Source organism: Durio zibethinus, chromosome 1, assembly GCF_047325235.1.
Source record: "Durio zibethinus cultivar Kanyao isolate XHJ-2024 chromosome 1, ASM4732523v1, whole genome shotgun sequence".
In the NCBI taxonomy this organism is placed as follows: Eukaryota; Viridiplantae; Streptophyta; class Magnoliopsida; order Malvales; family Malvaceae; genus Durio; species Durio zibethinus.
In genome coordinates, this window is record NC_143162.1 from 4,525,489 (window position 1) to 4,543,082 (window position 17,594).

At 28.8% G+C, this 17,594-nt stretch overlaps 3 protein-coding genes across 3 annotated transcripts; all 3 read left to right on the plus strand.

Moving 5' to 3' along the window:
• The first annotated feature begins 9,431 nt into the window (after positions 1–9,431).
• LOC111311789 (DEAD-box ATP-dependent RNA helicase 38-like) lies at positions 9,432–13,232 on the plus strand. Its single transcript, XM_022911483.2, has 8 exons — positions 9,432–9,743; positions 9,838–10,131; positions 10,245–10,472; positions 11,280–11,345; positions 11,914–12,318; positions 12,394–12,505; positions 12,793–12,878; positions 12,965–13,232. The coding sequence occupies exons 1-8, from the start codon at positions 9,486–9,488 to the stop codon at positions 13,025–13,027; spliced, it is 1,512 nt and encodes a 503-aa protein (XP_022767218.2). The 5' UTR covers positions 9,432–9,485; the 3' UTR covers positions 13,028–13,232.
• A 1,077-nt stretch (positions 13,233–14,309) lies between these two features.
• LOC111311004 (Pollen Ole e 1 allergen and extensin family protein) lies at positions 14,310–15,404 on the plus strand. Its single transcript, XM_022910383.2, has 2 exons — positions 14,310–14,626; positions 14,938–15,404. The coding sequence occupies exons 1-2, from the start codon at positions 14,449–14,451 to the stop codon at positions 15,294–15,296; spliced, it is 537 nt and encodes a 178-aa protein (XP_022766118.1). The 5' UTR covers positions 14,310–14,448; the 3' UTR covers positions 15,297–15,404.
• A 456-nt stretch (positions 15,405–15,860) lies between these two features.
• LOC111311790 (uncharacterized) lies at positions 15,861–17,527 on the plus strand. The gene is made up of 3 exons (XM_022911484.2): positions 15,861–16,190; positions 16,850–17,180; positions 17,265–17,527. The coding sequence occupies exons 1-3, from the start codon at positions 15,907–15,909 to the stop codon at positions 17,349–17,351; spliced, it is 702 nt and encodes a 233-aa protein (XP_022767219.1). The 5' UTR covers positions 15,861–15,906; the 3' UTR covers positions 17,352–17,527.
• Positions 17,528–17,594: the final 67 nt, after the last annotated feature.

The following is a 17,594-nucleotide window of genomic DNA, read 5'->3' on the forward strand; positions in this document are numbered from 1 at the left end:
TTAGATTGATTAATTAGGAGCTACATTGGGGGTTAAGCGAATAATATAGGCGTTAAGATAAAGGATCAGAAAGACGAAACTATCCTTCATTTATTAAGGACGAGGAAATTCAGTTGGCAATGATTTGGCGGTAAATTTCTTGGTGACATACGACACTTTTTTTCAGTTGGCAATCATACTTTTTTTTTTGAAGAATTTTGTTACGAGTGTTTTAAGATAATAATATTTTTTTGTTGAAAGAAAATATTACTTTATAAATTAACTTTAAAAAAATATCTTTCACAAAATTATAATTTTATATTTTGAGACGAGTAGAATAGATTTGCCTGTAAGCTTGGTTTGTACAAAATTATTAATTAAAACCAAGCATGTATGATTTTGAGGATAAAAGGAAGTTGCTATCTAATGATTTTGAGGATAACAGGAAGTTGCCAAGAAGAGGAGAATGTTGACTCTAAGTCTTCGAATGGTACAAAAATATTAATGATATAGTTTGACTCGATCCAAATCATGAATAAAAAGAGCTTGTTACTTTTAGGGAGTTCATTGGTTGAAGTATTGAAGGCATTAGTCTTAAAATTGACATGAATTTGATGTAACATTAATAAGGAATATGTCTTGATTCTTGAATATGATTTATACGAAATTGGCAATTAAGTCGTTTTCAAAAAAAAAAAACAAAAAGACAAATATAATAACTATAGCATTAATTCACATTTTATTATATTTGTTGACGAGATCTAAATATGATTTTATATCATTATAATCAAGATTTAGAATTCGTAATAAAATTATATTTACATAAAGGTTAATAATAATAATAGTTACATCATCCAATTAATTATACATGATACAAAAATTATATAAAATAAATATATAAATTTTACATTAAATATTTTTATATTGGCAACGCTCTCTCTTATAATTAAATTAAATATCGAAATGTATTTTGAAATTAAAATTTCAATATTTTTTAATTATTTTTTATTTTTTGACAAAATTTTTTATTCATTTAGAGCAATTACTCTACATCAACACGTACAAATCTCTCAAACATCGTTAGCAATGTTCATTTACTTACTCATAAAGAGTTATAATGAGCACAAGCAATGTAACTTTATGATAATGACACATTTTTAGACTCGACAAATTATTGAATCAAGATCTAATAATAAACCATCAAAGGGTAATTTTGACCATGTAAGAATTTAAGCTTTATAATCGAAAGAAAAGGCAAAAGGATTGTACTTGAATACGTTGGCAGATGTAATTAAAGTTATAACAATAAGGGTTGTTAAAAATAATAAAATAATAGCCGTGAAGGACGCTGCAAAGTGGGTATGGACGTGTGGTTTAGAATCCAAATTTAAAGAGCGTACGGTGCGTATTAGCACGCCTGACTTGACCAAAAGAGGCCAAAGGAGAATCGGAAGACTCAGGACAGCATCATGCCCAGCTGTTGGGTGACGAAGATTTGGACGCGATGATTGTTGACGAATTGCCAGGAACCAATGTGGGTCCCACTACTTCAAAGGGCAATTATGACGGGAAAAAAATTTTTGGAATATAGAACTTGATTTTTTTTTTATGTTCGAAGATTGAGACAACTTAATTGCTTATATTATGTACATTGATATAACGTTTATGTTCATTAAATTACTTGTAATCTTAAATAAAAAAGAAAATTAGTAATTCTTGTATTAATCATTTTGTTAATAATGTCTTTAGATCATGTTTGATGTATAAAATAATAAATAAAATAAGGTAATAATTATTTTTATTATATTTGATTTATATTTAAATAAAATGATTGAATTATCAAAAAAATTAATCATTTTTTTATAAGATGATTCAATCATTTTAAATATAAAAAATTATTTTTAATATATAAAATTAAATTTATATGTTTTATTATACGTTTAAAAATTATATATATATTATATTTAACATACATAGTTACTATATAGTATTTGCTATTTGGACACTTACTTGAATAATTTTTTTTTTGAAACGTAAGATAATTTTTAAAATTTCTCATTATAATATTATATAAGATATTTATTAATTTTTAATTATTTATAAAATATATATTTTATAAATATTAAATTATCTTAAATTTTAAAATTTAATCAAAAACCAATTTAAATTCTAATGAAATTCTTTTCTTTTATATATCACATTATCTCTATTTGAAACTAATTTTAAAATAATTTATCTTTTTTAATTTATTTACAGTTAATATGATTATTTAAATTTATCATAATTTTTTAAATATTATTTAATGTTTTTAATATTTTTGATAAATAATTCTTATATTATCTCTAGCTTTTAAATATATTAATTATAAATAAAAATAATTTTAATAAACAATCTACTAGCTTTAAAAAATATATTTAGATATATTTGAATAAAAATAAAATTTAAATTTAAATCAATATTTGTTATAAACTTTAATATTAATATTTAACGAAAATGTAAAAAAAAAATATAAATACTAAAATAATTTCAAAAAAGCCTTTATTGTTGGTAGTTTTTAGTTATATAGTTTTCTCAATGTCACACGAAGCATATGAGTTAAATATATTTTCTCTACTATTAATTTAATCTCTCATTTTATAAGTCTATTATTACTATAGGAACTAAAATATTTTTTTTTTATTTTATGATAGGTACTATTTTACTAAACATACTATTCATTCCATAAGGTAAGATTTTTTTTTTAAAATCAATTGTAACATTTTGTTTTTTTATTTCTCAATTCATAATAAATTTAATTAGAACACACTTAAGCTAATATCTTTTTATAATGATTTAAAAATAAATAAGAAAATAAACTTAATAAATTTGCTTTATTTATTTATGTAAAAGATGGAGATGCTAAAGTGAAAAAAAATATTAGAAGAGTTGAGAGGTCGTTCATATATTTTTGAAATAGAACTCAATGATTACAATTTTTTTTTATGAAAGTTCAAGATTGATTGTTATATATGTTTATTAGATACTTTATGCAGAAGATAGTTGATATTTACTTGAAAAAAATACAAAAGATAAGCAGTTTGATACATTTCATTAAAATCCTTTGCCAATAATTTTTTTAAATAATTGTTTATAATTTAATATTATTATTTACTCAAAATTTAAAACTATTTCATTTTAGTTTTTACAAGAACATAATTCTGTATTAGATATCAACCTCAAAATAATTGAAAGGCACAAATATTTGAAAAATCATATAGATGCTGAAAATTATGATATTATTGAAACTCTTAAAAACTTATATATACACACAAGTTAGTTATCACGTATATTATTTGAACATTTAAAATCATTGTTTCTCTTAAACAAATAAAACTTATCTTAAAACTATATAAATCTGCAGGTGTATAAAAATGATAAAAGAAGCTGAAGATATGCAAATTGAATAAAGTTTACTTGAAGTGATAAGATTTTTAGTTGCTATTTTAATATTTTATTGGTATACTTAATAATATTATTTATAATATCTTCTTATGTTTTTTCTTTCTCCAATATTGTTTATTATATATTTTAAAGTTTGTTAATTTTTTAATTAAAATTTTTATTTTTATTATGATTGGATATTTTAATTATATTATGTATATTTTACATATATTTTGAACATGTAAATAATTCAATAATATTAATTTATATTTTTATTTAAATTTAAATAAAATAAAAATAATCCGTGCATTAGTAGTAAGCTAGTTTCATAAATAATTTAAATATTATAAATTTTAAAAAATGTTAATTTTGACCAATAAATAAATTATTTTATTCTAATTCTTGCTCACATCAAACACAATATAAGATTATATTATTTAATTTAATCATATTCACAATATCATCTTATCCCGTCCTATCCTAATCTTGTGCACTAAATACATCATTAAAGCATTATTTAAGATTATTATATATTCATGCAATCACATTGCATTTAATAGATTTGAAGTTTAAATTACAATATCTTTAACTCTTTTTTATTTTTAAATTACAATATTTTTAATAAAAAATATATTTATCTAATGCATTAAAAATCATGATTAAAATGATCAATTATTACATTTAATATCAAATTATTATTATAAATAATATATTATTAATCTTAAAAAATATCTTAAAGAAACTAATTAACAAAATCCTTCATTAAAAAAATGCTCTATTTGCAGTTATTAGCGTGTGATTCTTTCTATCATTCCTTTTTAAAGAGTAATCACTTCATCATTTTATGTTCTAAGAAGTATTTATGAAACTTCAATGTAATTTATCATTAGTTTAGAATTCATGTTGTCATTGTATTAAGTAAGCATATATTTGTGTGTTTTGAAAAAAAGCATAGTAATGTAAATTAAAACTAATGTATATCCAAGTTTAGTTTAGGGACTCAGTGATTAAATTGAACTCTCAAATCAAGGATCAGTTACTATCTTTCTGCTGTGTAAACAAATCTAACAATGAATCATTAACTGTAAATTTGAACATGTCAATCATATTTATCATCTCTTACACTTAGGTAACCTAATTAAACATATGATTGTTCGATAAATATGATAAAGAAAAAAGAATTATAGTCAATTTGAAGTCATTTTCATCGAGCCTGGCACATATTTGCAGAAGTTGGATATCCGATTGAGACTAGACATGGATTTTGTGCCATTGGTCTTGCTTCAACGGCTAATATTAAGCAGCAGTCCAGGCAGCATTTCCTGCTTTGAAGTGTAACCTACTCAAAAGAAACGCCCCCAGCCAATCAATATTTCTGATAGAATTCCCTCCCAATATATTCTTTAATAAAGTTGAAGATCGATCAGGTTTTCCTTATAAAAAATAGGGTTGCTTTTCTTGTTGAAACACTATGCCTTTATATGGTCGATGCTGATGTTTATCTGCTTTATTTTTTCAAAGGGTATGCATTTTGTTTATAAAAAAACCATGGATGAATCCAGCTCGAATTTGGAAAGCTAGATACACACATTTGGCAACGATGATAATCACATTAGATCAAATGAATATATAAAAAGATTTACTAATCTTTTTATAAAGGAAACCATAACTTAAAAATAAAAAAAAAATTGTAGTTATTAAAATTTGAATTTTAAATTTGATGAATTCAAGATCTACTAATTTAAACAAAGAAAGAGAAAATTGAATGCGTTTGGGGAGTTAGACGAGACTAAATAAAGCAATAGAAGATGAGAGTGCTTTAAAGCTTTTGTTTGTTTTTGCATTTTGATGTGTTGGCCAAAGCAAAAGGTGGAAATTTCGGCGAGTGAAAGGGCTTTGTGATCAGCAATTCAGCTAATCAATCAGCATAAATTAAGAAGGATCGATATACCTTGTGGAAGTTTGCCTCTTTCAATTGAGAAAAGGTGAAAAGGACAATTTATTCCAAAAAAAAGAAAGAGCAAAAGGGGAGAGACTGACACTACTCCAAGTAGGAAAAAAAAATGCATCAATGGAAAGTATAAAAATAGTTTGGGGTGTGTGGTTTAAAAAGAAAGCAAAAAAGAAGTTGACCCTCCCATTTCTATAGTACCTCATCAATATCTTTTGGAACATGATCACATGATTGTGTAGGAAAGAGCTAAGAATTGAAGAGATAATCATTTTTTTAGTACAACATTAGTTAGAACCACCTAAAATTCATATAAAAGTTAATAATTTTTCATGTTTAACTGTGGCAGGCTGGCTGGTAGCCCAAAAGCAGCTTGCAAACATTGTTTGATTCATTCAAGCACAGCCTGGCATATAATTACAGAAGAAGGATTTTTGGTTGAGACATTCCATAGTTTTCTGTCACCAAAAAAGTGGATATAAATGCTAAGTTAAAGCAAACTCAATCCTAATTTGGATCCTTCTTGTTGTTTTTATTAGCTAGCAATGTTGGAAATTCTTTGGCTATTTTCTTCGAAGTATAACTCACTCAAAAGACTAATCTCATGGTCAATATTATTTATAGCACGAGGATATCATTCAAGAAATCTCAAAATTGATCATTTTTAGCAAATTACCAAATCTTTAATATAAGTTGAAGATCAAGCATTTTTCAATTTAATAAGATTGCTTTTCTTGTTGACAAATCGACTTCATTTCTTGTTATTTGAAACTTGATGCTTATCTTTCCACTCCTTTGATCTATTAAAAGTAGGCTTGTAGTTCACAAAAACCACAAATAATTCAAGGTCCGGCTCAAATTTGGGAAGAGATACTTTTTTCAATGCTTTATTTGGATGGTAGGATTTTCTTATCACGTGGCTTTGAGATCGAATCCCTAACATAAGTCTTTTAGTGGGAAATTATCATATTTGGTTATAATGATAATCTCATTTGTTCAAAGATCTATTGGTTGCATTCAAGCACATGGAGTAAAGAAAAAACCTGAATATGTGGTCTTATACACGAGAGAATAATTGTACATGCTCAACTGAGATGCCATAAAAAGAGACTCGAATATGAGTGGTTTGAAACTTAATTTTTATTTGGATTTCATCGCATATTTGATACTATACGATTGAGTTTATTATATTTTAATTAAATCTAAATATTAACTTCCGTAATATTTATTTAATATAAAATTTTTTATTAAAATTTTTTTAATCGTAATTATAATAATTTTTATTATTTTTTTTAATTTTATTAAAATCAATTTCACCGTAAGTTTTAATTTGTCTGCTTTGCATTTTTTAGTTGTTGATATCGGCCAAGTGGAAAAAAAAAAATGGTGACTGTGGCAAAATTAAAGGGCATTGTTCACCCAACGAATTTCTGTGCCACAATTGAGAAGGTTTGTTGGCATTCACTTCTTTTTCACTGAGGAATGGGTAGAAAGCCAATTATAAGTAGGAAAAAGATGCATGATGGATCACTTTTATATTGTTTCAACTTTCAAATTTTTTAGACTAAAAACAGTTGATTGGCTTGTTTAAAATTAAGAAAAAAATAGGCTCAACTTGTAGCAAGGGTTTTTAAAATTTTTCATATGCGGACAAAAGATAGAGTTTGAAACTAATTAATATGTTTTGCTAAGTAATTGTTTTTTATAAACAAAATCACAGCGTGAAAACAAAAAAAAAAAAAATTATAATGTTGAGATTGAGATTTAAATTTTAAATTAATTGAATGATTATTTCAAAAGTTGACATCAAAATTATGAGATATAAAATTTAATTTATTATTATTGAATGATTTTTTTAAAATAATTATATTAATCAATTAAATTAAATTCTAAATTCATATCTTAGGGAATATTTTGGACAATCATGTCAAAGAAAGAACTTGTTATACTCAGATTAATGTTAGTTGAAAAGGGCAGAATTTTCTTTACAAAAAAGCAAAAATTTCCTTGATTTTCCCACTTGGTGAAGTAAAATTCTTCATTAGGAGTTGAAAAGGAATTCTTGAAATCTGGTGGGAAATTTATTTGAATAGGATTCTTGGTCCCTCCTATCTATGCTAACTTGGATTGAAGAAATTTTTTTTTTATATTAAAGTATTAATTTGGATGCTTTTTTAATTCTACTTTTTTGAAAGATGGAAATAAAGAGGGAGAAGAACACAGTCCATTATTCCACGCGGAACGGAGAGCTTTTATTTGATCATTTTGTGGTCACGAGTGTCTGTAAGTTAAGGAAACGGCGGACTATCTACACTTGTTTAAGAGTTAAATTACTCATTTAAATTTAAAAGTTTATTCAAATTTTGAAAGAGTTTTGATAAAATATTTAAAATTATTAAATAAATTTAATTTTTAAAACTTTTTAACTTTAGAATTGAATTTTAAATAAAAAATTTAAAACTTGAATTCGGTTCTATTCAAATTTATATATATATATATATAAATTTTTTTCTTATATATATAATTCATATATATATAAATTAAAAATAAAAAATATATATTTTATTAATTTTAATTTTTATATATATGTAAACTAAATATAATCTCATTAAGTTTAATTTAATTTTTTAAATTTTTTATTATATAAATTAAATTTAATGAGTGAATTTAATATTTATTTTTTTAATTTAAGTCAAACTTGCTAGATCGTATATAGATAAATATATAAGTTATTAATATCAAATATGATTTCAATCAAAATTTGATTCGATATGATTTATGAACATTTTTACCCTGATCAAAGTTGTATTTTTTTAATATAATGAATATTTTTAAATTATTATGAAATCTATTTAAATTATAAAAGTATTAATTAATGTAATATTTAAAGTTATTTATTCATCATACATCATCATTTAAAATTAATCACATTAAAAATAAATATCTCATTAATTAATATATTTATAATTTAGATACCATGCTATACGTTTTTAAAATTTAAATGTTATATGAAATATTTCATTATAATTTAAAAATCATTCATAATATTTATCTTTTTTATAAAGGAATAATTGGCAAATAAGGTCTTCTTATTATAAAGTAAAATGAATATAAGAAAAAAATTATTGTAAAAGACAATTATCTCCTCTATCCTTAATAAAGTATTTAGATTTTACAAAAGTTAATAAATTTGTATAACTCCTTAGGGGACATTAAAAAAATAAATATGTGATATTTTTTAATTTTATTTTTAAAGTTAAAAAATTTTATTATAAAAAAAATTCTAAAAAAATAAAAAAATAACGTCATTGGCCTAAGAGCCTTGCTAATGTGTCCATATGAAATTGGATTAATGGAAGGATAAGCCTTATATAGACTTCGGATAATATCCACAAGGCTCAAATGGGCCAGACTACGTACACGGCAGGTATGAAGGCCCAGTATATATGGAGAGTTAAAAAGAAATAAATTATTGTGCCTGTTTGGGAAATATTTTTTTCTTAAAATTATTCCAAAATATTTCTATGAAAAAGTTAAATTTTTAATGATTTTAAGGTGGTGTTTATCACATGAATTATTGGATTTTTATTGAAGCCGATATTCAATTTAATTGATTTATACAATAATTTTTAAAAAATTTAAAATTTTTTATTTTTACATTGCTACTTCTAAAAAATATTAACTCTTTGGAGAAAATTTATAGTAACAAAATTTTAGATAAAAGTATTTTAATATATTAAAGAAAATTTTAGTAATTAAAAATTATGAAAGAGAAATTAAAAGAGAAAAAAAAAATTTCTTACGAAGCCCCAAATATGTAACTATCAATATAATTTTATTTTACTGTTATAAATCACAGCTGAACTTCATTTTTTTTTTCTAATTTCCTTAAAAAAATAAAGTAATAAGATTAATTAGTTTGACCGTCCTCATTAAAAAGAAATATTAACAGATAACTTTCCCGTTTAAAAATGACTGCGTCGCTGAAAAGAAAATTATCGCGTCGGTATTAAGCTAAACTTAAGTCGGTTAATCGGTAACACGTACCACTCTATAACTTTCTCTCCTAATCACCCAAACAGAAGAAGAAACCGATTTACCTTTTCCTGTTTGTTCCCTTCAATTCGAGAACTTCATGGCTGACAGCGCCGCAGACTCCGCCACGCCCACCAATGCTGCCGCCGAGGTGCCACCGTTACAAGAAACCAAAAAGGCCACCGATGCTTCAACACGATGGGCCGATATAGAAGACGATGCTCCGGAGGAACCGAGCGCTTCCTCAACATCGGAAGAAAGAGGCGCGCCGGAACTCGACGTAGAAAACCTAGCAATCGACGAGAATAAAAAGATCAACAAGTTCCTGGACGAACCTGAGGACTCCAACATCAAAGCCGTATATATCCCTGAACCCAAAAACTTTAGCTTTTTCTTCATAGTTTGACTGAGATTTATGGTTTTGACCTTTGTAAGGTTTTGTTTATTTTTAGGTTACATCAGGGGATACACCATATACGTCAGCATTTACATTTGAGGAATTGAAGTTGTCACCAGAATTATTGAAGGGGTTATATGTTGAAATGAAATTTGAAAAGCCTAGTAAAATTCAAGCTATTAGTTTACCAATGATTTTGACTCCCCCTTTCATGGATTTAATTGCTCAAGCTCATAATGGTTCTGGAAAAACCACTTGTTTTACACTTGGAATGCTATCTCGTGTTGATCCGAATATAAAAGCTCCTCAAGCACTTTGCATTTGTCCCACAAGAGAATTGGCTATTCAGGTTAAGTTTTTGGAATTTTGAATTTTCGAGGTTTTAATGAAATTTGGCTTGTGATTTTGGTTTTGATTATAGAATTTGCGTTCTTTTTTTTTTTTTTTCTCTCTTTTTTGCAGAATTTGGAAGTGCTTCGGAAGATGGGGAAGCATACTGGGATAACTTCAGAATGTGCTATTCCGATGGATAGTTCTAATTATATTTCAATTAATAAACGGTCGCCTGTTACAGCCCAAGTAGTTATTGGTACTCCTGGCACTATTAAGAAGTGGATGTCCGCGAAGAAATTGGGTATGAGTTATGTGAAGATTCTTGTGTTTGATGAAGCTGATCACATGCTGGCTGAGGTAACCTTTGCTTTGCTGGTTTATTTGCTTGTTGTTTTGATGGAATTTAGAATTTACAGTTCTCTTGTTTTCAGTATTAGGAAATAAAAAAAAATTTGTTGCAACTTAAAATTATAAGTAATGTTGTTTCTTGTGGAACATTTTTTAACTTTATTTCTCTATGTATGAACTTGTGACTACCTTAGTTTGGTTGGGTGAGCTGTATAGGTATATATGATAATGTTTTATACGTGTTTATTAGTGAAGCATTTTATGCATGTGAGGAGGCATATCGGGACTTATCTTTCTAGTGGTATGTAGTATTTATAGCTGTCTTAGCTATTGGTTTGCATCTTACAGATTGATTTTTCACAGCCAGCGGTTAACTTTTTTGGATTTAAGAAGTGTTCAGAATTTTTACAATAATTCTTTGTCTGTTATTCATCTTATTGGCACAGAAATGCAGGATCCCCAAAGCATGATGACAAGAATAGGGTTCAAGTAATAATGGGACGGGTGATAAAACCATTTAAATTAGGTGAATGGTAGGATTAATGTGCCATTAAATGATTTTGTTTTCTCTTTGCTATCAAGAATTCCAAAAAACTTTGTTTATCGTATTCATTGAGAAGGACTGGAAATGTGTGTTTGCGAGAGAGCATTGAGAAGGAGTGGAATGATTTTGCTTGTAGACGATTGATTTTGGAAGGAAGGGCATTGTTTTAACTATGTAGTGCATTTATATGATCTAATGGTTTGAGTAAATTCCGTGCTTAGAGGAATGTGTTGTTGATTATTGATTTGCTTATGTACATTTCTTTGCTGCAGGATGGATTTAAAGACGACTCCTTGAGAATAATGAGGGATATTGAAAGGATGAGTTCTCATTGCCAGGTTTGTATTAAAGATGCCTTGTAAAGTTATTTGGATCTAGGATGTGGTATGTCAACCTTTTTTTATATACTGTCTTAACATTTTTTTATCTAGAGATCGTTGGAAAAATGTTACTTATAGTATCGTTGGAAAGATAGTACACTTGATGAATATTTTCTATATGGTATCTTAACATTTCTTTATCTTGATATTGTTGGAAAAATGCTACATATAGTTTATCAATTTGGATGAATCAAGTGCCTAATAACATTGGAAAATGACATAATAGTGGTGGTCTTAGGTACGGGTAAAATAGAACACTATACTTGGAAACTTTTCAGAATGAAGCGAGACATAAATAATAAACTAATTATTCTGCTAGTTGGCTAGATTTCCATTTTTTTGAAGAATGCTTGTGCATTGAAATTTGCTAACATCTTGATGCCAATGGGCTTGAATATGTATCTTTTTGTCTATAAAGGGCTAGTCTATATGGGTAAGAAAGCAGGGTTATCCTCGCAACTTAGTTGCATGCTTGGTATTGGAGAACAATGACTGACTGAATGCTTGGTTTTGAATCAATTTCAAGGTTCTCCTGTTTTCTGCCACATTTAATGATACAGTCAAGAATTTTGTATCAAAGATAGTTAAGAGAGATCACAATCAACTATTTGTCAAGAAGGAAGAACTATCGTTGGAGTCAGTGAAGCAGTACAAGGTGAATGTTCCAGATGAACTTTCCAAGGTTATGGTGATTAAAGAGAGAATTTTTGAATTTGGAGAGCGCCTAGGGCAGACGATAATATTTGTACGCACAAGGCATAGTGCAAGCATGTTGCATAAGTCACTTGTCGATCTTGGTTACGATGTTACCACAATTCAGGGTGCTCTCAAGCAGGAGGACCGAGACAAGATTGTCAAAGAGTTTAAAGATGGTTTGACTCAAGTCCTCATTTCAACTGACCTTCTTGCCCGGGGTTTTGACCAGCAACAGGTATCTCTTCCCCTTATTCCTGAGTTGTCCGGTTGTGTACAAGGTATGTCATCCTTTTATTGTATCTTTCTGCAGGTTAATTTGGTCATCAATTATGATCTTCCTGTGAAACATGACAATCGAATGGAGCCTGATTGTGAGGTTTACTTGCATAGAATTGGCAGAGCTGGGCGTTTTGGTCGCAAAGGTAGGTTTCTGAATCAAAATGTGATAAATGCTGGAATTGAGCCCCATTTCCATTCCTCATTATGAGTGTTAATTCTTGCTTGTTGAGGCCTGACAAACCTGACCGGTAGCTAGATATAGAGTTGTTAGCATGATTATAATTTGAGCACTTGGATGTATTAGTGATAACTCAACTTGTTTTTGGTTCAAGCAGCAACCAATTGTTTGGGGAGGGTTTTCACTTTATGCTGTTTTATGAACATTCATGGAAGAGTAAATTATTGAGAGCTATTGCTATCTGATTTACAGGAGCTGTGTTCAACATGCTCTGTGGCGATATGGACCAAATGATAATGTCCAAAATCGAAAATCATTTTGGCACCAAAGTAGCAGAGGTAAGCACTCCATTATCTATGGTTGTTTTTCTTTTTATACTTTTCATTTTCATCCAATTGCTTTTAACATGTTATCTTGGATGCAGGTTCCTAACTGGAGGAATGAGGAAGACTTTAAAGCTGCTCTCAGATCAGCTGGTTTATTGTAAACGAACCTTCCTGTCAAAACTGTCATGGTGAAAGGCTAGAGAAACCAGCAGATTGTGATTTTATTCTGTTATATGCTCTACTGTTTGGAAAAATGAATTTGTTTGATTTGATTTCTTGATCTCCTGTTTTATGAAGTTGCTATACGAGAATCTTTCAACTGATAAAAGGAAAATAAATTATTTGCGGTCTTAAATTTGTAAGCTACATGGGAGAATTTTGATGAGTTCATTGCATCCAAATCATAGTTTCAGTTTTATGTTTTGAAACTAAAGATTGTAATTTTCCAATGGATTCTTAGATCAAGTTCATGAGGCTTTTATTAAAAATGATCAAATTATTAAAAAAATGAAAGTAATACTCGAACTGAAAGTTGAACTGTCCAAATTGCTAAGAGCCAAGTTCTGAGTCTTGGATTATGTTCATACTTAAATCACCATTGAGCATAACAAGGTTTTGAAAATTTTCTGTTTTTAAAGAAAGAGGGAAATGAGGAGACAATTGGTCATGGCAATTCTCATCGACATGGTAACTTTAAAATTAAGATCCTAATTGTTGGAGAAGCCAAACCAAGAACTCTTATCTCATATGATACCAAGTTTATAATTTGTGTTTAGTAAGTGGTGGATGAAGAATTGTGAATTAAGCATAATAAAAAAAAATCACAATTCATTGTTAAGGGTTTTTAATATTTTTGGCCAATATAAGGTTTTTTAATTCACAATTATAAAAAAAATTATGTTACAGCTTTTTGAGGGTCAAATCATGTTAACCTGTTTGTCCAAAAAAAGAAAATACCATTAAAGCGAAATTATGACTTCAGTTTGGTACTTCTAAGAAAATAAGAGTCATATACGTTCCTTATGTATAAAACTTTCTTTCTTTTTTAATCTTATAATAATTTTAATTTTTTTTTTATATATAGAAGTTGTAGTTTGAGAGAAATAAAGAAGTCGAAGTGTTAAAATTTAAAAATTAAAATTATTAGATATTATCTTTTAAAAATAATTTTATAAATTAATTAAATTAAAATTTAAATTCGTATAACTTAGATTTTTAACCTCTTAACCTCTTATTCATACATGAAATGGTGTACTAACCATAAGGAAGACCAATAACTACAGAAAAATTTTATTATTGGGGGGATCATGCATATATTAATTAAAAAATAGGCAGTTCTACCTATATATCATGAATTAAACAATTCTTCCTCAAAATATATCTTTATTTAGGCATCTGACTTGAAAAATATATATAAACTATGCACATAACATAAGATAACGAAAAAAGGAGTGCACGTCTCAAGTAGTGCTCTTCCACCCCTGCCCCTAATTCAGGACACCTTCACCATCTTCCTTGTATTATATACGGTGCTTCTTCTAAGGCAAATATGTCCAAAGAAGAAGAGTCGAAATCGTAAAAGATGGCTACGATGGTGTTGATGTTAATTGCAGCCTCGGTTTTGATGGGATGCACCACTAATCAAGCAGGAGCCACCTTGGCTCCTGGCCTCCAAGTTATAAATCTTGGTGGGAAAGTCTTGTGCCAGGACTGCACCAAGGGCTATGGGGAATGGGCCCAAGGCACCCAACCTATCAAAGGTAGGTTGGAATATCGATCAATGTTAATTTCCTTTTTATTTCTTTTCTAACATAATGTTTGAATATATTTTCTTCAATAAATTTCATCTTTCATCCATTCATCAATATACCAATAAATATTTTGAACAATTTTAACTATATATATATATATATCCATTCAAGCATCGATTAACAAATTTTTATTCAAATTCTAACAGCATATTAATTGATTAATGAATTTGAAATAAATTCAAAAACTTTCAAATTTTTTAAATCGGATTGAAATTAAAGCATTATGAATAACTCAAGGATAATTAATGAATGATTTGCAGGTTGCAAGTTATCAGTAACATGCATGGATGACAGGAGCAGGATCATGTACTATGGAAGTGATGAAACCGACGAGCAAGGGCAATTCAACATGGTTGTAAACAAATACATCAATGGCAAAGAATTGCAACCAAAATCATGCTTGGTTAGGCTGGTTTCGTCCCCTCATCCAACATGCAACATTCCCACCAACTTCGCTGGAGGACAAACTGGAGTGAAACTCCCCATTAGGCCTACTGTTCTCTACCGTGATTTGGTTCAATATCAACTTGGCACCTTTTTCTACACTACCCCAAGGTGTGATAAACCAGCTGCTGGCACCGATCAGTCCTTGGAATGCAATGGAAACAATAATTACTAATTACTTGTTTTTGGGGAGAATCAAACTTCCATTCTTCCTCTCTTTGTTTTCTCAAAATTCACTGACATTTTTTTAATGCATAAATAATATTTTTAATTGAAATTCAGGTTTAATTTGTTACTATTTCTGAATCAATATCAGACTTTTGTTAATGATATTTATATTAATATTTCATGAAATATTTTAATTTTGTTAATTTTAATAAAAAATTCAATGGAATTAAAATTACTTTTACAGAATTTATCATTTGGAGTATCTGCTAAATATTCCAGTTTCATTATTTTATTGTTAAGAATTAATTAAATTGATAATATAATATCATTTGGAGTATCAAAGTCCAACTTTAATTCTTCTTGCCTTATATTATTTTTATATTTTAATAGCAGAAAATTATATTACACTAAAAATGATGTCAGCTGACCCAAAAATATATTTTTTTATAGAAATGAATAAAAGAAAATTTTTATGTTCATTTAATTTGCAGTGGCATTAGCTGAAATTGCCACGTGGCAAAACCTTAATCTGTCGTGTATCTACTTACCAAAAATATAATTGAAATCCTAATTATGAGGAGCAATTAGCTAGAACCCTCCACAGCTGTGCTTCACCCATGGCCACTCGGCTTGCGAGAAAGCTGCTTGCATCGTCGTCGTTGGTTTCTTCGTCGTCTTTGATTACTAGATCAACGGTAGAGATCTCATCTCCGTTGGTTAGCCATGGCGGGTCCAGACTCAGGTGGTCCTCTTCTTCCTCTTCGTCCTCAGCACCAACAGCTTCTAATTCTTCATCGTCGAAGCGCGAGAAAAAGATAACCGACCGTTTATCAGCCGTGATAGACGCCGTCAACGATCGTAAACTTCCTCCCGAGCTACGTGGCCAACGCAACGCCGTCAGGTCTGAATAATTCGATTTTGTGTATCTTCATAGTTTCACTTTACCTCGTTTTGACATCAACTACAATATTATATAAAAAATTCAAAATTTTAGTTAAATAATGAAAATTTTTCATATTTAGTCTCAATTATTTTCAATTCTTCATGATTCTTTCGTACAATTCACATCGCTGGCAAGAGCCTCTTCGATTTGGGCATTGAAGGTGACCTGATATTCCTTGTAGAAATGGATCTGGTCCTGTTTCTATGTGCTAGTTGTCACTTGACTTCAACTTAAACCTCCCATTTTTGTTGGCTTATTGGTACTATGATTGATCTGGTTGTTTTCTTATATTGGCTTCATTTTGGGGTCTGCTTGGGTTTAATGGGGTTGGCTTCCTTTGTTTTGGGACCTTAAAAACTGTTGATTTTGGTGTGTGATTTTTGCTTTTGAAAAAGAGGTGGCTATGGTATTAATTCTACCATTGTTAATTTAGAGGAAAACTTTGGAATAGACGCGTGCGGATGCATTATACATACTTATTTCAATGATTCACATTCAGGGTAGAAAACTTTAATGGTTTCAAAAGTCTTTCCAATTTGATATCCACCTTTTTAGAGCAATGTCATGGTTGGGTTCTTTGCTGAGATAAAAATCTGTCATGTAATTGTTTTGGACAGGTCAGAAACCGACATTATCAATGTAGTCGAGCAAAGAATATGGCATTCAATGGAAGAGGGTCAGTTTGAGAATTTACCAGGAAAAGGCAAACCTCTTAACCTTGACACAAATCCTCATGCAGATCCAGCAGAAGACACCCTCTATAGGATTCTCTCAAAGAATGGATGTGCACCCGAGTGGGTTGAACTTAACAAAGAGATCAGGAGTAAAGTATCCGAATGGCGAGTTGCCTTAAAGATAGCATGGACAAGCAAATGCAATGGAGATCATGTCGAATGGATCGAGCGTTGTGAAGCACTAAAGATGCAACTGCGTGACATTAATGATAAGGTAACCCCTTAATGCATTGTGTTATTCTCTGTATTTGGTTACTAATGTGTCCCAAAGTAAATGAAAATGGTATTTGGATTGCAGGTTTTCCGGTATAATCTGATTGTTCCTTTTGGCCGGCAGATGTTTGGACTGAAATGGGAAAAAGAAGTAGCTCGCCTAGAAGAATAATTGGAGTCTCCATATCTCCTAGTCTTATGTTTTCTCTTACAATCTTTTTGCTAGTCATAGATATATGCATATTTGTTGGTTTGATACAAAAGTAGTAAGGCATATCATAACTGCCAAATTTGGGTTCTGATTATCTCAATAAATATTATAGAAATGTAGTAATACAAATGTAAATATATGCACATCTTCCCATCTCGCTAAACTGCCAAATTCATTTTGTCATTTTAAAGTATATATGATTCT